Source organism: Lathamus discolor, chromosome 24 (genome assembly GCF_037157495.1).
Source record: "Lathamus discolor isolate bLatDis1 chromosome 24, bLatDis1.hap1, whole genome shotgun sequence".
NCBI lineage: Eukaryota > Metazoa > Chordata > Aves > Psittaciformes > Psittacidae > Lathamus > Lathamus discolor.
Window position 1 is genome coordinate 2,111,263 of NC_088907.1, and position 18,220 is coordinate 2,129,482.

General features: G+C 64.7%; 4 protein-coding genes across 9 annotated transcripts; all 4 read left to right on the forward strand.

Annotated features, from left to right (window-relative positions):
* Nucleotides 1–83: 83 nt before the first annotated feature.
* On the forward strand, nucleotides 84–1,716 carry HAX1 (HCLS1 associated protein X-1). 3 transcript variants are annotated; one of them, XM_065660287.1, is made up of 7 exons: nucleotides 84–245; nucleotides 318–675; nucleotides 762–807; nucleotides 880–995; nucleotides 1,116–1,266; nucleotides 1,340–1,488; nucleotides 1,595–1,716. In XM_065660287.1, the coding sequence occupies exons 1-6, from the start codon at nucleotides 193–195 to the stop codon at nucleotides 1,456–1,458; spliced, it is 843 nt and encodes a 280-aa protein (XP_065516359.1). In that variant the 5' UTR covers nucleotides 84–192; the 3' UTR covers nucleotides 1,459–1,488; nucleotides 1,595–1,716. The 3 variants fall into 3 exon arrangements, with proteins under 3 accessions (XP_065516359.1, XP_065516360.1, XP_065516361.1); XM_065660288.1 differs by having other exon boundaries at nucleotides 91–245; nucleotides 357–675; nucleotides 1,340–1,484; XM_065660289.1 differs by having other exon boundaries at nucleotides 110–245; nucleotides 1,340–1,484.
* A 465-nt stretch (nucleotides 1,717–2,181) lies between these two features.
* AQP10 (aquaporin 10) lies at nucleotides 2,182–4,227 on the forward strand. Its single transcript, XM_065660311.1, has 6 exons — nucleotides 2,182–2,286; nucleotides 2,830–2,956; nucleotides 3,042–3,179; nucleotides 3,260–3,378; nucleotides 3,456–3,673; nucleotides 3,745–4,227. The coding sequence occupies exons 1-6, from the start codon at nucleotides 2,182–2,184 to the stop codon at nucleotides 3,962–3,964; spliced, it is 927 nt and encodes a 308-aa protein (XP_065516383.1). The 3' UTR covers nucleotides 3,965–4,227.
* A 32-nt stretch (nucleotides 4,228–4,259) lies between these two features.
* On the forward strand, nucleotides 4,260–13,936 carry ATP8B2 (ATPase phospholipid transporting 8B2). 2 transcript variants are annotated; one of them, XM_065660313.1, is made up of 27 exons: nucleotides 4,260–4,416; nucleotides 4,667–4,725; nucleotides 5,477–5,590; nucleotides 5,774–5,872; nucleotides 6,010–6,071; nucleotides 6,199–6,271; nucleotides 6,583–6,653; nucleotides 6,797–6,876; nucleotides 7,083–7,241; nucleotides 7,314–7,402; nucleotides 7,477–7,673; nucleotides 8,373–8,581; nucleotides 8,765–8,808; nucleotides 8,884–9,049; nucleotides 9,133–9,321; nucleotides 9,504–9,619; nucleotides 9,771–9,935; nucleotides 10,014–10,125; nucleotides 10,248–10,353; nucleotides 10,469–10,610; nucleotides 10,694–10,877; nucleotides 11,061–11,284; nucleotides 11,542–11,625; nucleotides 11,835–12,080; nucleotides 12,258–12,396; nucleotides 12,487–12,617; nucleotides 12,704–13,936. In XM_065660313.1, exons 1-27 carry the CDS (start codon nucleotides 4,386–4,388, stop codon nucleotides 12,989–12,991), a joined length of 3,579 nt encoding a protein of 1,192 aa, XP_065516385.1. In that variant the 5' UTR covers nucleotides 4,260–4,385; the 3' UTR covers nucleotides 12,992–13,936. The 2 variants fall into 2 exon arrangements, with proteins under 2 accessions (XP_065516385.1, XP_065516384.1); XM_065660312.1 differs by having other exon boundaries at nucleotides 4,279–4,416; nucleotides 4,667–4,718.
* Nucleotides 13,937–14,099: 163 nt separating this feature from the next.
* Nucleotides 14,100–17,502, forward strand: IL6R (interleukin 6 receptor). Of its 3 annotated transcripts, XM_065660317.1 has the most exons (10): nucleotides 14,104–14,266; nucleotides 15,046–15,279; nucleotides 15,360–15,483; nucleotides 15,600–15,784; nucleotides 15,867–16,027; nucleotides 16,115–16,259; nucleotides 16,343–16,386; nucleotides 16,515–16,593; nucleotides 16,686–16,794; nucleotides 16,885–17,502. In XM_065660317.1, exons 1-10 carry the CDS (start codon nucleotides 14,188–14,190, stop codon nucleotides 17,072–17,074), a joined length of 1,350 nt encoding a protein of 449 aa, XP_065516389.1. In that variant the 5' UTR covers nucleotides 14,104–14,187; the 3' UTR covers nucleotides 17,075–17,502. The 3 variants fall into 3 exon arrangements, with proteins under 3 accessions (XP_065516388.1, XP_065516390.1, XP_065516389.1); XM_065660316.1 differs by having other exon boundaries at nucleotides 14,100–14,266; nucleotides 15,867–16,259; XM_065660318.1 differs by lacking the exons at nucleotides 16,343–16,386; nucleotides 16,515–16,593 and having other exon boundaries at nucleotides 14,101–14,266.
* The last annotated feature ends 718 nt before the right edge of the window (nucleotides 17,503–18,220 follow it).

Genomic DNA, 18,220 nt, shown 5'->3' on the forward strand with positions numbered 1-18,220 from the left:
TCCGCTTGTGCCTGCCGCGGGTGGGGAGCGGAGCCCAGCAGGAGCCTGGGAGCGGGGGGAGGCGGAGGGTAGAGCCAGGCGCCGGAGCCGAGGCCTCCGCGGCGGAGCTTAGGACCCGGCGGCTCCGCCGGCGCTTCGCGACAACCGGCGGCGCTTTACGGCAGCGCGACGCGGCGGCAGCGGGCGGTGGCGATGAGCTTCTACGATGCGTTTCGGGGCTTCTTCGGGTTCGCGGGGCCGCGGAGGTACCGGTTAACCCCCCGTTGCCCCCCCCCCCGCCGCTCCCGGTTAAACACGGCCCCCGTTAACCCCCCCAGCCCCGCTTGCTCCGGTGTCTCAGCGCCGTGGTCCCGCAGGCCCCGGGACCCGCTCTTTGGCGGCGCGACGTGGGACGAGGACGAGGGTGACGAGGACGGCCCGTCCCTGGCGCAGCCCCCCCCGCACTTCGGCTTCGGGCCCCGCGGTGCCTTCGAGGAGCTGTTCCGGGACGTGGGCGAGCTCCTGGGGGTGTTCGGCGGCGCCTGGGCCGGGCTCCCTCTGCCCTTTGGCGAGCTGGAGGAGCGGCTGCCCCCGCCCGAGCCTCCAGTGCCCAGCCCCGGCGAGGGGCGGCCGCTGCGGGACTCGATGCTGAAGCACCCGGAGAGCCCGGCCCAGCCATGGAGCCCCTTCCTGGGGGTGAGTGGGGCTCTGCCCCGCGCGGGCCGGGCTCTGATGGCCGCTGGGGTGTCCTCTGTGTCACCAGTGCGCGCTTTGCCTTGCAGCTGGACGATGCTGCCCCGTCTCCTCCCGGCCTCAAGGCAGATCAGGGTGGGTGCCACAGGGTCCCTGCCCACCCTGCCCCATGCCGTTGTCACCATCTCACATCTCCCTCCTCCCCAGACCTGGACTCGCAGGTCTCCTCCGCAGGCCTGGGCACCATCCTGAGACCCGGCGAGCCCAGGGCTCACTCTTACTTCCAGAGCGTCTCTGTCACCAAAGTGACTTTGCCTGATGGGGTGAGTGTCCCCTGAGGGGGCAGCAAGGGGCAGCGGGTGACCGGGGAACACTCTTCCCCAGTGCACGGAGCGGAGCCAGGGCCGGTGGCGGGGTTCAGGGCTTGGCGGTGCTCTGCACAGGCGGTGGAGGAGCGCCGCACCGTGCAGGACAGCCAGGGCCGCCGGGAGACAACGGTGACACGCCGGAGGGGGGACCAGGCTTTTATCACCACCACCAAGGAGGACGGGCAGAACAAAGACTACCGAGAGGAGGTGGTCAATATGGATGATCGTGAGTGGGGCACTGGGGAGGGTGAGGGAAGCAAGGCGAGGCCCCCATGAGCCAGCTCTCCCTCCTCTCCCAGGGGATCTGGCACAGTTCGCAGGCACGTGGCCACCAGAGGACAGTCTCCACCCTCCGAACCTGAGTGACCCATCCTCTGCACTGGGCAGCTTCTTCCGACGCTGGTTCTCAAGCTGGTAGCTGTGCCCAGCCCTGCTGAGCACCCCGTAGGTGTGATGCGTGGGGGGACCCTGGGGCTCCCCAGGGCCATGGGGATGGATGAGTGGATGGGTGGACACTGGCAGCAGCCTCTTCTCACCGCCTGTTCCTGCTACAGATGGATCAGATCCTGCTGGGAGCTCGTCTCTGGGGGCTGCCCATCTTCTGCAGAAGGATCCCTTGGGGGGCTGAGTGTGTATGCGCATGTGTGTACAGAGAAATAAAGTCTATTTATGCTAATGGTGACCTGCCATGCTCCTTCAGGCCAGAACCTGCCCGATGCAGAGCCAGGAACCCACCAAGTGGCTACTGGGTGCAGGCAGTGATGGGCTGCTCTGTGCCAATCCCTGCCCACCATGTCTGGTCTCAAGGGACCAGCCCAGGATCCATTCCAAGGCTTCTTCATTCCTCTTCATTAGCGCTGCCTGGGAGCAGGGATCTGGCAGGGAAAAGCAGAGCTCCCCGGAGCACACGTGCCTGTGCTGGCTCAGCAGATCCTGGGGACCCTGGGGGCTCTGCTCCTACCAGGGCCACACTGCTGTCCCCAGCCCCACACAAGAATCTGGTCCCTGTGAGGCGTCTCCCTGTGCTGTGGTTCCGATTGGTGTAAAGTCTGCACATTATCACCCAGCACTAGGGCTTATAAAACCTGGCTGGGACAGAGCCCAGCACCACAGCTGTCGCTGCCTGCTCCTGGCCAGCTCCATGGGCAGCACTTCCTTCTTGGAGAGCACCCGGGCTCTGCTCCACATCCAGAACCAGCTGGTGCGGGAGTGCCTGGCTGAGATGCTGGCTGTCGTCGTGCTCATTGTGAGTGGGGAACAGGGTGGGGTTGGGGCAGACACTGGGGGATCCCAGGGCAGGGGGGGTTTGGGGCTGCACTGTGCTCATGAAGGAATTACCTGGCCTCCTGCTTGGACCTGGGACATGCTGCACCGCAGTGGCTCGGGTACAACATGGGCACAGGAGCTGCCATATAGCTCCTGAGGGAGCGGTGCTGGGTAGCATGTACCTTGACACCTCCTGCCCTGCCTCAGGCAAAGGTTGGGGCTCTGGAGCTGCACCGGGGGCTGAATCCTGAAGGGCAGCGCTTCTTCCCCGCTGCCTCCCCAGGGAAGCACACAGCATACTTTGCGATTAGAACCACAATCAGGAACAGTTGCCACCTCCCTGCCTGTCTCCATGTGGTGCCCGAACCTGGAGCCAGGGGATCCGGGATGGAGATGGTGCAGGCAGCAGCACTGGAGCAGCCCTCACCTGGCTGATCCCCTGCTGCCTGGGCTCAGCGCTGATCCTACCCCCGGGGAGCAGGCTGGGGGCTCAGCGAGGGGCTGTGCCGTTCCTCTCCTGCAGCTCATCACGCTGAGCGGCTCAGCACAGATGGTCACCAGCTCTGAGACCAAGGGGAACATCCTCACTGCCTACCTGGCAGGCGCCCTGGCCGTCATGGTGTCCATCTACATAGCAGGGGGAGTCTCTGGTGAGGCTGGGGAGGGGGCCCTGCTCCTGCTGTCCACTGGCTCCAAGGACCCCCTGCTCCCACCCCTCTCCCTGCTCCATTGCAGGGGCCCACCTGAACCCGGCGTTCTCCCTCGCCATGTGCCTCCTGGAGCAGTTTCCCTGGTGGAAGTTGCCCATCTTTGTGGCTGTGCAGACCTTGGCAGCGTTCATTTCTGCTGGAGCTGTCTACGCTGTCTACTATGGTACAGGGCGGGGGGCCCGTGTCCAGTGGTGGTGTCAGGGTGACCGGGCTCCCCACACAGGCTCTGCCTTTGCTCTGCAGATGCCATTCATCACTACAGCAACGGGACCCTCACTGCCTTCGGCCCCTGGGAAACCGCCTCCATCTTTGCCACCTACCCCGCTGACTACCTGTCCCTCTCCAATGGCTTCTTGGACCAGGTGGGTGCCAGGGTTGGCTCTCCCCAGCCTGGCGGCACCGGTCCCCCTGGCACTGAGCTGTCACACCGGCCCTGCAGGTGGTGGCCACAGCGCTGCTGATTGTGGGCATCCTGGCCATCTTGGACACCCGCAACAAAGGCGTCCCCAAGGGCCTGGAGCCAGTGGCAGTGGCCCTGCTGGTGTTATGCCTCGAGGTCTCCATGGGCTCCAACTGCAACTGCCCCATGAACCCTGCGCGGGACTTTGGGCCCCGACTCTTCACCTATGTGGCAGGTTGGGGCACGGAGGTCTTCAGGTGGGTAGAGGTAAGGGGGTGAAGGTGGGGAGCATGGGGGTGATGCCTTGCCCACTGTGCCCCATCCCCAGCAGGGGCAAAGGGTGGTGGTGGGTGCCGGTGGTGGCACCGATGCTGGGCGCCGCCGTGGGCTCAACCCTGTACCAGCTCCTCGTGGCATTTCACCACCCGCTCTCGGAGGGCGCCGCCGCAGCTGGGCAGAGCCCCCCGGTCCTCAGCAGCGCCGCCGTCCCCACGGACCCCAGGACCTCACTCGCAGAGGACACCGGGAGGACGCTGCCCCAGAAGTGATGCTCGAGACACCCCCCTGCCCTGAGCCAACGGCACCGGCCCCCCACGGCCCCCATTGCACCAATAAACGAGGCCTGAGGCCGTGGGGTATCCGTGGGGTGTCGATGGGGTATCCATGGGGTGCCCGTGGGGTGTCCATGCAGCGGCCACGCCTTGTCTATGGGGTGCCCGTGGGGTGTCCGTGAGGTGCCACCCCCCGCTCCCAGGACCCCGCTGCCGCCCTCCGGGGGCCGCCCCGTCCCCGGTTCCATCCCGGTTCTCCCCTCCCCATCACTTCCGCCGCCGACCGGCGCCGCCGCGGCCATGGGGCGCTAAGCCGGCGGCAGCTGCGCGGCAGCGGGAGCGGGGCCGCAGCGGCCCCGGTACCGGCCCCCGGCCCCGGCCGCCAGCCCGCTCCCCATGGGCTGCGGGGCCGCGGGCCATGGAGCGGTGCGCGGCCCGCCGGGCCCCAGGTGAGTGGGGCAGGGAGGCCGGTAAGGCCGCGGCAGGCCCCGGTGGGCCCCGGTACCGCGGCGGGGCGGCAGGGCCGGGGCAGGGGCTGCGGCAGCGCGGGATGAAGCCGCGGCCGTGAGCGCGCCCCGGGAGATGCCCGAGAAGCGGCCGCGGGGCCGGGAGTGCCGCGGGGCGCGGCGGGGCCTGGCCGGGGGCGCGGGGGGGGTTCGGGGCTCTGGGTGCTGAGGGCAGCGCCCGGCTCTGTTGCAGAGGAGGAGCGGCGGGTGCGAGCCAACGCGCGGGACTACAACGAGAAGTTCCAGTACGCAGTGAGTGCGCCTGGGGGGGGGGGGAGCGGGCCGGGGGGGGCTGGGACCGGGTCAGCGCCCGGGGGGGGGAGGGAGGGGGTTACAGCTAAAAATAGGTGTTCATCCGTGAGACAATTGTGCTGACAGCATCACACGGCACTGCACGGCACAGCACTGCATGGCACAGCACTGCACTGCACAGCACAGCACTGCACGGCACAGCACTGCACGGCACAGCACTGCACTGCACAGCACTGCACGGCACAGCACTGCATGGCACAGCACTGCACTGCACAGCACTGCACTGCACAGCACAGCACTGCACGGCACACCACTGCACGGCACAGCACTGCACTGCACAGCACTGCACTGCACAGCACTGCACTGCACAGCACAGCACTGCACGGCACAGCACTGCACTGCACAGCACTGCACTGCACAGCACAGCACTGCACGGCACAGCACTGCACTGCACAGCACTGCACTGCACAGCACTGCACTGCACAGCACAGCACTGCACGGCACAGCACTGCACGGCACAGCACTGCACTATGGTCTCTCGGTACCAGCTGCTTCCTGGGCACTGGTTGGTCTCTGGGTACAGACAGGTCCCTGAGTACTGGTGGGGAAGGAAGAGTTAGAGGAGAGGTAGGAGCTGCTGGGCTGAGATCCCAGGTTAGGGCCATGGTGAGCTGCAGCTCTCAGAGTGATGCTGGGGGCTACGGGGGCCTCAGCAACTCATGAACCCCCCTTTTGTCCTGTCCATCCCCAGAGCAACTGCATCAAGACCTCCAAGTACAACATCATCACCTTCCTGCCTGTCAACCTCTTCGAGCAGTTCCAGGAAGTGGCCAACACCTATTTCCTCTTCCTCCTCATCCTGCAGGTGAGTGCTGGGGTCCTGGGGAGGCAGATGGGGCTCCTCCGTGGTCTCCTTCCCTGGCTGGGCAGCCGGGGGGGCCCAGGACACATCCTGCCCTTGGGAAGCGTGGGTTTGACACCCTTGAGCAGGGATGGTGTGGGCCTGGGGCTGGCCTGGTCCGCCCCAGCTCCCACTCTCTGTCCCCAGCTGATCCCGCAGATCTCTTCCCTCTCCTGGTTCACCACCATCGTGCCTTTGGTTCTTGTCTTAACCATCACAGCTGTCAAAGATGCCACGGACGACTATGTGAGTGGTTCCCCACGTGCCCCTCTGTCCGGGCCGGGGGACTTGGGGCTGTGACCCCAGTGCGGGTGTGCAGGGGTAGGGCTGCAGGACCCCATCCCCAGTGGGGCTGATGCCACTGTCTTCTCCTCTGCACCCAGTTCCGCCATAAAAGTGACAACCAGGTGAACAACCGGCAGTCTCAGGTGCTCATCAGTGGAGTGTGAGTGTCACAGGGACAGGACAGCCAAGGAGGAGGCATGGCCCCCACAGGACATGGCTCAGGGCTGCAGGCAGGGGAACAGAGCTCTGCCAACTCCTGCCTAACTCCACTGTGCTGTCCCCTGCAGCCTCCAACAGGAGCAGTGGATGAACGTCCGTGTTGGAGACATCATCAAGCTGGAGAACAACCAGTTTGTGGCGGTGAGTGTGGCCCCAACACAAGAGTGGTCCTGGCTTGGTGGCACACAGGGACAGTGGCGTGGCACGGTGCTCCTCCATCACCTCCTGGGGTGGAGGTGTCAGGGACTTCCCCGCTGAGAAGCTGCGTTTAGGATGTAGCATTGGAGCTCTGGGGATCTGCCTGATGTGGGTCCTTCAGGAACTGGTGTCCAGGATGCCAGCAGCACCATGCTGAGGACAGCTGCTTCTGGACCCTGCTGGCCCCTGGCTTCCCTGGGGAAGGTGTAGGGGACTCGGTGTCAGCACAGCCCTTCCCACGTCTCTCCTGGCAGGCTGACCTCCTCCTGCTCTCCAGCAGCGAACCCCATGGGTTGTGCTACATAGAGACTGCAGAGCTGGACGGGTAGGTAACCCCTGCTCGCCCTGAGTGACAGGGGAAGGCGAGAGGTAGGAGTGAGATCAGGGCAGGGCAGGAACTGCTGGGGACCGAAACCTAGGGAGCATCTGCTGCCTCTAACCCCACGTGTGGTGCCTCCTTGCCCACAGAGAGACCAACATGAAGGTGCGGCAGGCCATCCCCGTCACCTCAGAGCTGGGTAGCACCAGCAAGCTGGCTCAGTTTGATGGTGAGTGCCTGTGACCAGCCCCTGGGTTTTCTCCTCCATCATCTTGGCGTGGGCCCACCCTGGAGAGACTAGGACCATCCCCGCACTGTTGTGGTCCTATGGTTAGAATCAGATGTCTGGGGAGCTGGGGACAGTGCTGGGAGCACTGGGATGGAGCTGAGCACGTGGAGAAGTCACGTTATAGCCAAGCCATCCCCTGTGCCCAGGTGAGGTGATCTGTGAACCCCCCAACAACAAGCTGGACAAGTTTGGAGGAACGCTGTACTGGAAGGAGAACAAGTACCCCCTGAGCAACCAGAACATGCTGCTGCGGGGCTGCGTCCTGCGCAACACCGAGTGGTGCTTCGGCCTCGTCATCTTTGCAGGTGGGTTGGGACAGCAGCCACCACTGTCCTGCACACAAGGGAGAAAACCCCTGACACCCTTCCCTCCTCCAGGGCCTGACACCAAGCTCATGCAGAACAGCGGCCGGACCAAGTTCAAGCGGACGAGCATCGATCGGCTGATGAACACGCTGGTGCTCTGGGTATGCAGGAGGCAGATCCCAGGGAGCCCCGGCTGTGGCCTCGTTTGGGCTCTGATGTTCTGTCCTGTCCCCAGATCTTCGGGTTCCTGGTGTGCATGGGGGTGATTCTGGCCATTGGCAATGCCATCTGGGAGCATGAGGTGGGCGTCTGCTTCCAGATCTACCTGCCCTGGGATGAGGGGGTGCACAGTGCCTTCTTCTCGGGCTTTCTCTCCTTCTGGTCCTACATCATCATCCTCAACACTGTGGTGCCCATCTCACTCTACGTAAGGTAGGACAGTGACCGAGGGGCTGGGGATGTGCGAGGGGCAGGCACCAGGAATTAGGGGTGCCCTCTGGGGAGGGGAGATGGGGATGGAGACCCACGGGCAGAGCTGTGTGCATGGGGTGGGTGCGGGCTGCTCTTCTGGTGATGGGCCACGTCTGCCCTTGGGGATACCCCAAGATCTGAGACCCCACAGGTCCCTCGGGGCCCCCCGGCTGTGTCTGGCTGCTCGTCTGTCCCTGCCCTGGCTGCATGCTGGTTATTTTGCTCTGCCTTCCTGCAGCTCCCAGGCTCCTGCACTGTCCCCTTCTCTCTCTCTTTTAATTTCTCTCTCTTTTCGTTCCCCAGCATGGGTTCTGTCACCCTTAGCCCCGAGGTAAGAACGTGTCGCCCCCACCCCTGCCACTAGCTCATTGCTGTCTGCCCTGGGGGCTGGGGAGGGGGTTTGGGGACATGCCCAGGGAGCCCTGTGGGCTCCCCCCTCGGTGCCAGGCCCTGCGACCCCAGCCCTGGCTTGGCGGTGGCTGTTGGTAGGAGCGGGTGCAGGCCAGCCCCGGGGAAGGGTGCGGGAGCCAGCAAGCAGCATGGGGGCCCTGGGTTCGGGGGTGACCCAGGCAGCTGGGGGCCTGGGGTGGGGGGTGTGTGCCCGTCACTGGCTCAGCAGAGTAGCCCTGCCCTGGTGACACGTGGCTGTCCCCCGTGCAGCGTCGAGGTGATCCGCCTCGGGCACAGCTACTTCATCAACTGGGACAAGAAGATGTACTGTGCCAAGCGTCGCACGCCAGCTGAGGCCCGGACCACCACCCTCAATGAGGAGCTGGGGCAGGTGGAGTACATCTTCTCTGACAAGACTGGCACCCTTACCCAGAACATCATGGTCTTCAGCAAGTGCTCTGTGAACGGGCACAGCTACGGTGAGCTCAGGGCACTGGGGATGGGCTGCCATGCCTGCAGGGGGTGGGTGCACCAGGTCCCCTCCCGCCGACCCTGGGGGAGGAGAGGGCTCAGCCATAGCCTGGGGGCACCCCTGGGCATGGGTGTTGGTGGAGCCACAGCATTGGGGCCCTTTCCTGATTAACCTGTGCCCTGGTTCACAGGTGATGTGCAGGACATGCTGGGCCACAAGGCAGAGCTGGGAGAGGTGAGAGTGCCGCAGGGCTCCTGCCTGGCCATGCTGCTGCCCGCAGCGGCATAACCTCATCTCTGTCCCTGCCAGCGGCCAGAGCCGGTCGACTTCTCCTTCAACCCACTGGCAGACCCCCGGTTCCAGTTCTGGGACCCCAGCCTGCTGGAAGCCATCAAGCTGGGAGATGCCCACGTGCATGAGTTCTTCCGTCTGCTCTCGCTCTGCCACACCGTCATGTCCGAGGAGAAGAGCGAAGGTGGGTGCAGAGGACAGGACCTGGCCCTGCTCCCTGCATGGCTCGGGCTGTGGCGCAGCCTCTCAACCCTATGCTGTCCCCAGGAGAGCTCTATTACAAAGCTCAGTCCCCGGACGAGGGAGCACTGGTCACAGCCTCCAGGAACTTCGGCTTCGTGTTCCGGTCCCGTACTCCCAAGACAATCACGGTGCACGAGCTGGGCCGAGCCATCACGTACCAGCTGCTGGCCATCCTGGACTTCAACAACATCCGCAAGCGCATGTCTGTCATCGGTGAGACCCTGGGCCCGGCACAGGGGCTGGGAGGGCTGGGGGCTTGCTGCAGTGGACTCAGGGACCAGCCCCATGCAAATGGTGACGTGACTGTGGAGGCATCATCGGCTCATGGCTGGAGGTAGGAGTGGGACCTGCTCCTGCTCCCCTGAGCCAGGCAGCTTGTTCCCTGCTCCCCACAGTGCGCAGCCCCGAGGGCAAGATCCGGCTGTACTGCAAAGGTGCTGACACCATCCTGCTGGAGCGCCTCCACCCCATCAACCAGGACCTGACCAATGTCACCACCGACCACCTCAATGTGAGTGTGGCAGGGTCCTGCTGGCAGGGCTGCGGAGGGAAGAGGGGCTGCCCACAGGCGTGGAGCCTGGCTTGTGCTCTGCCCCGGAGGCCATCAGAGTCTGGGGACACCATCAAGGCTCTGTCCCTTCACCCAACTCCGGCCCCTGCAGGAATATGCTGGCGAGGGGCTGCGAACGCTGGTGCTGGCCTACAAAGACCTGGAGGAGAGCTACTACGAGGAGTGGTCTGAGCGGCTGCACCGAGCCAGCAGTGCCCACGAGGCCCGGGAGGATCGCCTGGCTCAGCTCTACGATGAGGTGGAGCACGATATGATGGTATGTGGGGCTGGGGGCACTGGGGAGCGGGAAGGGGCTGGGGGGCAGCCTGACCTCCGGCCTCTTTGGGTGCTCCAGCTGCTTGGAGCCACAGCCATCGAGGACAAACTGCAGCAGGGGGTCCCTGAAACCATCGCCATCCTGACACTGGCCAACATCAAGATCTGGGTGCTGACTGGGGACAAGCAGGGTGAGCAGTGCTGGGGTGGGGGTCTGGGCTGGCTGGAGATGAGGCTGTTTTCCTGGGGGGCAGTGGGACATGTGCTCCCCCCTGGGCTAGGCCTGGCTCAGCCCCTGGTTTCCCATCCCCAGAAACAGCCGTGAACATTGGCTACTCCTGCAAGATGCTGACGGATGACATGACCGAGGTGTTTGTGGTCACGGGCCACACTGTGCTGGAGGTGCGAGAGGAGCTCAGGTGAGGGTTGGGGGCAGAGGACGTGCATGAGGCTGGTGTGGGGCACAGCTGCATGTGGGGAACTGGGGGATACAGAAGTGCACTCACTCGGGGCTCCCTGACCCTTCTCCTTCAGGAAAGCCCGGGAGAAGATGATGGATGCGTCACGCTCCACAGGCAATGGCTTCTACCAGGAGAAACTCTCCTCTTCCAAGCTCACCTCTGTGCTGGAAGCCATCGCGGGTGAATACGCCCTGGTCATCAATGGGCATAGCCTGGTAGGGACCTGGGAGCGTGGCTGGAGGGGGCACCATGCTCAGCTCTGGGCTGTGTCCCCAGCATCCCCCTGCTCTCCTTGCAGGCCCATGCGCTGGAGGCTGACATGGAGGTGGAGTTCCTGGAGACGGCATGTGCTTGCAAGGCTGTCATCTGCTGCCGTGTCACACCCCTGCAGAAGGCCCAGGTGGTGGAGCTCGTGAAGAAGTACAAGAAAGCTGTGACCCTGGCCATTGGGGACGGTGCCAACGATGTCAGCATGATCAAGAGTGAGTCCCAGGGTCTGGGCAGCAGGAGGAGGGACAGATCCCCCCTTGCACCATCCCATGGCAGCCTCTGCCCTTGCCCCTTTGTGCCCCGCAGGAGCACAGTCCCAGTGGGTTTATGTCACCCCTGGTCCCCGGTGCTCCTGGCAGAGCCCTCCTCACCCCACGTATCTCTTCCCTCCACAGCCGCCCACATCGGGGTGGGCATCAGTGGGCAGGAGGGCATCCAGGCAGTGCTGGCCTCCGACTACTCCTTCTCCCAGTTCAAGTTCCTGCAGCGCCTGCTGCTGGTGCACGGACGCTGGTCCTACCTGCGCATGTGCAAGTTCCTCTGCTACTTCTTCTACAAGAACTTTGCCTTCACCATGGTCCACTTCTGGTTTGGCTTCTTCTGCGGCTTCTCGGCACAGGTGGGTTGTTGGCTCCTCACGCTTGGAGTTGGAGAGGGTTTGCCCACGGGACCCCTCTGCTCTGAGGCATGCCCCGGTCCCCAGGCTCCCAGTGGGGCCTCATCCTGCACCTGCAGGCACAGCCTGGGATCCCTCCAGAGAGTGGCAGCATGTGGTGGGTGTGAGGAGCCCAGGGCATTGCACCACTTGGGGCGGGCACAGGGACAGCGGGGTACAGAGCAGGTCTGGTGTCCCCCTGAGCGCTCCATTCCATGCAGACTGTGTACGACCAGTACTTCATCACGCTCTACAACATCGTCTACACGTCGCTGCCCGTGCTCGCCATGGGGGTATTCGACCAGGTACAGTGGGGAGCAGTGCAGGGGCTCCTTGGGTGCACAAGTTGCTGGCCCCTTTGTGGCCCATCTGCAGGAGGAAGGGCTGCCCGGGTGCCTGGGCTGGGCTGACCTTGTCTCTTCACGGTCAGCGGTGAAGGCTGGCCCAGCCCCAGGGAGCAGGTTCTGCCTGCCCCAGGATGCAGGAAGGTGCCAAGTGTGCCCTGTGTCCCCAGGACGTGCCAGAGCAGCGGAGCATGGAGTACCCCAAGCTCTATGAGCCCGGACAGCTGAATCTGCTCTTCAACAAACGGGAGTTCTTCATCTGCATCGCCCAGGGCATCTACACCTCTGTCCTCATGTTCTTCATCCCCTATGGCGTCTTTGCTGATGCCACCCGTGATGATGGAGCTCAGCTGGCTGACTACCAGTCCTTCGCCGTCACCGTCGCCACCTCCCTCGTGATTGTCGTCAGCGTGCAGGTAGGGACATGGCTGCTTACAGGGAGGTGGCAGGTAGGGATGTGGCTGCTCAGGCTCTGCCCCTCACCTGGAGCACAAAGAGCTGGTGAAGGCTTGGGTCCCATCCTGCCCCATGGCCATGCTTGGCTTACCATGGCTGCTCCCTAAGCCCTGCTTCTTCCTTCCCCTCTCTACCAGATCGGGCTGGACACAGGCTTCTGGACAGCCATCAACCACTTCTTCATCTGGGGCAGCCTTGCCGCCTACTTCGCCATCCTGTTTGCCATGCACAGCGATGGACTCTTCCAGATGTTCCCCAACCAGTTCCGCTTTGTGGGTGAGTGACAGGGGAGCTGAGCGATGCGCCCCACCCCAGCAGCATGCTACCCTGGCCCAGCCCTGCCTAGCCTCGTGATCCTCCCTCAAGGTAATGCACAGAACACGCTGGCCCAGCCTACAGTCTGGTTGACCATCGCCCTCACCACCGTGGTCTGCATCATGCCCGTTGTGGCCTTTCGCTTCCTCAAGCTGGACCTGAAGCCTGAACTCTCAGACACGGTGGGAGCGCGCGACCATAGGAGGTGGGCACGGGGGGGTGTCCTTTTCCCTGGGGGCCCCTGACGTGTCCCTGGTGCTGTCCTCAGGTGCGCTACACTCAGCTCGTGCGGAAGAAGCAGAAGACCCAGCACCGGTGCATGCGGCGCGCAGGGCGCATGGGCTCCCGCCGCTCCGGCTACGCCTTCTCCCACCAGGAGGGCTTCGGAGAGCTCATCATGTCCGGCAAGAACATGCGGCTTAGCTCCCTGGCGCTCTCCAGCTTCACGGCCCGGCCCAGCACTGGCTGGATCGAGACCCTGCGCAAGAAGAAGGGCAGCGACAGCAGCACCGCTGGCAGCCCCAGCAGTGCCGCCAGCAAGACTCTCAAGGTGTGAGGCTGGGGAAGGGGGGGGCACGTCCCCTCCCATGCAGCCAGGGATCCCCCTTCTCTCGCAGTGCCCTGGGGTGTCCCAAGCAGGAGGACAGAGGCCACGTGTGCCCCTGAGGTGTTGGTGGAGTTTGTCACGGCGTAACCAAAAAGTCCTTTTTCCCCGTCCCTGGGAGGGATGGACACACGGACGCTGCCCCCAGCAGCCCCCCTGGGCTGCTTCTCTGTCAGTATTCACCTCCACGGAGTGCAAGTACCCTATTACACATGAATGTATCATGCCAGAGCCACCACCACGGGCAGGTGCGGGGAGTCGGGGGTGCTGTGACAGCGGCCTCCCTCTTCCCTCCCCCCGCCCCGTGTCTTCTTTTTATATCAAAATAGAGAAAAAAACCACCAAAAGAAACCCACAAAAAACACAAAACAGACAAGGAAGGACAAACCCTCCACAACTGTTTCGCTCTGTGTTGCACACGGTGATGGAGAGAGCGAGGAGGCCGTGGCCGGGGGGCGCTCCGGAGCCGGGGGATGGGCTGGGAAAGGGGAAGCGCTCGCCGGGTCCTTCCCTGTCTCTGCGGGAGCAGCCGCCGTGATTCACTCCCACACCCAACACGGGGCTCTTGCACAACCCTCAGCCTCCGCTTCCTCCCTACTCCCTCCCCACGCCAGCTCCCGGGGTCCCCACCGGGGGAGATCCCCGGGGACGGGGGGTGTCGGGGGTCTCTGTGATACCAAAGAGGAATCCGGTTCAGGACAGGCTCTGGCTTGGGCTGGAGTCAATTTTTCGGGAAGTTCGGGAGTTTCTTTGTGTCGGGGTGGGGAACGCGAGGATCGGGGCGTCTAATTTATTACACGTTTCTATAGTGCGGGATTGTATCAAAATCACGGGACAGCAGTGGGAAAAAGTGAACCAAAACCCAGCGTTTTCTATATAAAAACAACCACAAAGTTGTGCGCAGCCTCCGCCGTGTCCTGTGTCCTGCGGGGGAGGGACGGGTGCCGAGGGGGCCGCAGGTGCGGGCACCGGGAGTGCAGAGCCGGGGGGCGGAGCGGGAGCTGCTTTCCTGCCCCCTTCCCCCGGTGCTGGCCCCGCCCAGTCCGGGTGCACGTGCTGGAGCCGCCCCCGTTCCCCGTCCCGTCCCGTCCCGTCCCGTCCCGGTTTCACAACCGTGGGCAGCGGCTGCACCGTGCGCTGCTTCGCCGATGTCCTGCTGCCCGCAGCCGCTCATCTTCCTCCTCCTCGCTGCCGCCGCCGCTCCCCGGCGGCCCTGCGGCCCCTTGGGTGAGTGCGACCGGGAGCGGGGCATGGAGCAGGAGGACACCCGCCACCCACATCACCCCCCCTCCGGCAGGGCTCCCCCCCACCGGTACCGGAGCCATGGGATAGGTGGGGGGCAGTTCCCTTTGGAGAGGGCAGTTCCCTTCCCTCGGGCTCGGAGTGGGTGCTGGGGGGTGTCCGGTGCTGGAGAGGAGTGCTGGGTGCTGGAGAGGAGTGCTGGGTGCTGGAGGGTGCTTGGTGCTGGTGGGTGCTAGTTGCTGGGTGCTGGGGGGGTCCTGAATAGTGCTGGGTGCTGGGGGTTACTGGGTGCCGAGCGCGTTCCCGGCAGCAGGAACAGCAGCTCCGTGCTGGTTGTTGACCTTTGTAGCGGCAGCCGGGAGCGCTGCCCCGGGCGGCCACCCTTGGCCCCGGACCAGCCTGGGCCTCCGGCCTGGTGCCACCGCAGCTTGGGCCGCTTTAACCGCCCCCCCAGCGCCGGAACCCGGCATCCCCGAAACCCCCGGTCCCAGCTGTGGCTCTCCTGGTGCTCCCCTGCCAGTGCTGCCGAGCTGGGTCCCACCACCTGATGCTGGGGGGGGGTCCCGTGTGCAGGGGGGAGTCCACATTGACCAGCTCGATGGGGAATCGCTGACTCAGCGGGAGCTGCCTCTCGGAGCCTCCTGCAAATATTGACTCTGAGCAGTGGCACACGGGGAGCAGGCGGGGGGGGGGGGGGGGGCACCCCTTCCGCTGGGGACACGCTGGGGTCTTGTCTCCATTGCCGGGACGTTCTCACCCCCCAGGGCTGTCCCGGGACACAGTGCTGGGCCGCCCAGGAGCGAACATCACACTGAGGTGCTGGGACGAGGCTCCAGGGAACGTCACCGTGTCCTGGCGGGCAGAGGAGCGGGGCCGAAGCCAGCGGCTGCCCGCGGGGAACGCGCTGCCCCTGCACCGCCTGCGCCACGAGGACGCAGGCACCTACAGCTGCTTCGTGGGGAGCCAGCGCCTGCGCTCGCTGCGGCTGCTGGTGCAAGGTGGGTCCGCGCCAGGGCACGGGGGGCCCTCGTAGCACCACCAGGTATGGGGGGTCCCCCAGCACCTCCCTGCTTTGCAGAGCCCCCCGAGACACCCCGCGTCTCCTGCTACCGGCGCAGCCACGACCACGACGTGCTGTGTGAGTGGCCACTGTGGGCAAAGCCATCTCCAGGGACAAGGGCGATGCTCTGGGTGAAGCAGAGGTGAGGGATGGCCAAGCACCTACATGGGACCCGACAACATGGCAGCTTCAGAGGGGGCTCTGTCCCCGCGGCTGCCCCATGCGTGCCACAGCCCCAGCTGAGCCACCGCCCCACAGGTTCACGGCTGAGAACGCCACAGAGCAGCGGTGCCGCTTCTTCTCCAAGGCACAGAAGTTTGTTTGCCGGGTGAAGGTGCCCCGGGGGGCCGATGACACCAAACCCTTCCTGGTGTCCACGTGTGTCAGCAATGGCGCTGGCGGGGCAGCCGGCGAGGACAAGATCATCACCCTCAATGGTGTCCGTGAGTGCTGCTCGCCTCTTGACGAGGTTGGGGCTGGCTGAGCAGCTCCGTGCCAGGACCTGATCCCCCTGTGCCCCAGCAGTGAGGCCTGACCCCCCCCTGAATGTGACGGTGACAGCTCTGGAGAAGGCACCACAGCGGCTGCGGGTGAATTGGTCCTACCCCTCATCATGGGATCATCGCTTCTACTGGCTCCGCTTCCAGGTCCGCTACCGCCCCGAGCCTGCCCAGACCTTCAGTGAGGTGAGACCCTGGCCCAGCTGCCCGTGCCCATGTCCCCAGCCCCGTGCTGACCATGTCCCCAGCCCCGTGCTGCCCATGTTCCCCCAGGTTGACCAAGTGACAACAACATGGCTAGACATCCATGACGCATGGCGGGGACTGCGGCATGTGGTGCAGGTGCGGGCACAGGAAGAGTTTGGCCATGGTGCATGGAGCGAGTGGAGCCGGGAGGCAGTGGGTGCCCCATGGACAGGTAGGAGGGGGGGATGTGTGGCCCTGAGGCAGGGGGTTCAGCACAGGGTCTCCCCATCACAATCCCCCCCCATCACTTTGCAGACCCCAAGGACCTTGCCTCTGAAATGGGATTCTTCAGCTCCCAGGTAGGGCTTAGCACCAGGGGGACATGCTGCACTCTTAGCTGGGTCTTGTGTCCCTGTGTGGGACAAAGGGACACTAGGGTGGGGGTGCTGCCCCATCCCCTAATGCCCCCCCTTGCCTTCTCCTGCAGTTCCCCATGGAGGATGGCACCTATGGGCTCACACTGCCCCCTGAGCTCTTTGCAGAAGATGGTGCTGATGGCACTGGTGGTGAGGAGGAGCCCCTGGGGTGGCAGTGGGGTGGTTGTGACCCCCATGTCCCTGATCCCCACAATGAGCCCATCCCCTCCTCTATGCCCCAGGGCCCATCATGGAAGCCAGTGCCCGCTCCACAGCATCACCTTACCCCTTCCTGGTGGCCGGAGGAAGCCTACTCCTGGGCATCGCCCTCTGCATTGGTATTGTGCTGAGGTGAGTGCCTGGGGGGGGCACAACACGATTCGGGGCAGGGGGCTCCACTTTACCCCCCCCCCAACGTGGGCCCTCTGTTCCCTCCTGCAGGTACCGGCAGCTCTGGCAGATGGGTGGGTGGCAGGGGGCGAAGCCAGAGGGCGAGGGGCAGCACGTGCTGGTACCCCTGGGCCCCCCCAGGCCCCCACTTAGTGACACCCCACTGCTATCCCTGCCCCGCTCCCCAGCCCCTGGGGGGCTCCACGTCACCAGCCTGGACTACTTCTTCTCAGGGCAGTAGCTGGGGTCTGGATGAGCTGTTGGGCACTTCCAGGTTGGGTTGGGGGATCCCTGGTCCTGGGGGGTCCTGGGGCTTAGGATGTGGCCCTTGGAGCAGCATGTCCCCCCCCACTACCCAGAGATGCTGAAAATGTCCCCAAGTCCCATGGCTGGGAGAGGAGATGGTGGGGGAGATCTGCACCCTCCCTACAGAGACCGGCTGGGGGGGGGCCAAGCTGTGTCCCAGAGGGCAGCTCTGGGGCCGCAGCCAAGCTGGGGTGGCTGCACTGGAGCGTGGGAGCAGGGCTGGGCTGTGCCCACAGGGATGGGGCTGGGGCACCCCTGGGGGGGGTACCGGGAGGGTCTGGCTGGATCAGCCCCATCCCACAGGCCCCCTATCGTGGGGAAATGGGGCAAAACGTGTTTCAAATAAATGCCTTTGGTTTGTAACGGAGCGGGTGCATTGGGGGGGTCACTGCAGCTGTGGGGGCTGAGGGGAGGTTGGGCTGTGCCCCCCTCCCAGTCGAGGCCAAGCACTCCTCATCTGTCCCCCATATGCCTTGCAGTGCACCCTAAACAAGTGCCCTATGTTGTGCCCCCGCCCATGCTACCAAGTGCCTCCCAGGCTGTGCCCACCCCATGCTGGGTTGTGTGAGGCCCCAGGGAGCTGGAGCTGCAGCTGCACCCAGGCAGGAAACCACAGCGCAAGGGGAGGGGGGACCGGGCACCTTGGGGACACCGTGTCCTGTCCCCTCCCCCCCCCCCCCCCCCCACCAGCCCCACTCTATAAAAAGCCTGGCAGGATGCAGATGAGGAGGGGGGTGCCCAAAACCGCTGACCCCCAAACCCAGTGTGGCTTCTGCTGGCACGAATGGGGCTGTTCCCGGCTTCTGCCCTCCCAGTTAAGCTGGTGCCTACTGTGGGGGGGTGAGGGGTCTGAGCCTGGGGCAGTCCCCCCAGTTCTGAAACCCTGCTCCACAGCTGGCAGCCGGCCCCACGAGGCCCCAGCAGGGAGAGGGCTGGGTTCCTCTTTTCACCCTCCAATAGCACCCACAGGCAGGGCACTGCCCATCCTGGCACCCTCGGGGCCCCCATCCCTATGCCCCATCACAGTCCCATCCCCATCCCCTGCCCGCTGCAGCCCTCCCCTCCCCGGCCACCCGCCTCC

Coding starts and splice junctions, on each gene's coding strand:
- HAX1 (XM_065660287.1), top strand. CDS start 193: ATGAGCTTCTACGATGCGTTTCGGGGCTTCTTCGGGTTCGCGGGGCCG. Junction 246..317: donor GGGTTCGCGGGGCCGCGGAG/GTACCGGTTAAC, acceptor TAACCCCCCCAG/CCCCGCTTGCTCCGGTGTCT. Junction 1,267..1,339: donor GGTGGTCAATATGGATGATC/GTGAGTGGGGCA, acceptor CTCCTCTCCCAG/GGGATCTGGCACAGTTCGCA.
- AQP10 (XM_065660311.1), top strand. CDS start 2,182: ATGGGCAGCACTTCCTTCTTGGAGAGCACCCGGGCTCTGCTCCACATC. Junction 3,379..3,455: donor CCAATGGCTTCTTGGACCAG/GTGGGTGCCAGG, acceptor CCGGCCCTGCAG/GTGGTGGCCACAGCGCTGCT. Junction 3,674..3,744: donor TGGGGCACGGAGGTCTTCAG/GTGGGTAGAGGT, acceptor CCCCATCCCCAG/CAGGGGCAAAGGGTGGTGGT.
- ATP8B2 (XM_065660312.1), top strand. CDS start 4,364: ATGGGCTGCGGGGCCGCGGGCCATGGAGCGGTGCGCGGCCCGCCGGGC. Junction 7,403..7,476: donor TGAACACGCTGGTGCTCTGG/GTATGCAGGAGG, acceptor TCCTGTCCCCAG/ATCTTCGGGTTCCTGGTGTG. Junction 10,611..10,693: donor TCATCAATGGGCATAGCCTG/GTAGGGACCTGG, acceptor CTCTCCTTGCAG/GCCCATGCGCTGGAGGCTGA.
- IL6R (XM_065660316.1), top strand. CDS start 14,188: ATGTCCTGCTGCCCGCAGCCGCTCATCTTCCTCCTCCTCGCTGCCGCC. Junction 14,267..15,045: donor GCGGCCCTGCGGCCCCTTGG/GTGAGTGCGACC, acceptor CTCACCCCCCAG/GGCTGTCCCGGGACACAGTG. Junction 15,280..15,359: donor GCTGCGGCTGCTGGTGCAAG/GTGGGTCCGCGC, acceptor CCTGCTTTGCAG/AGCCCCCCGAGACACCCCGC.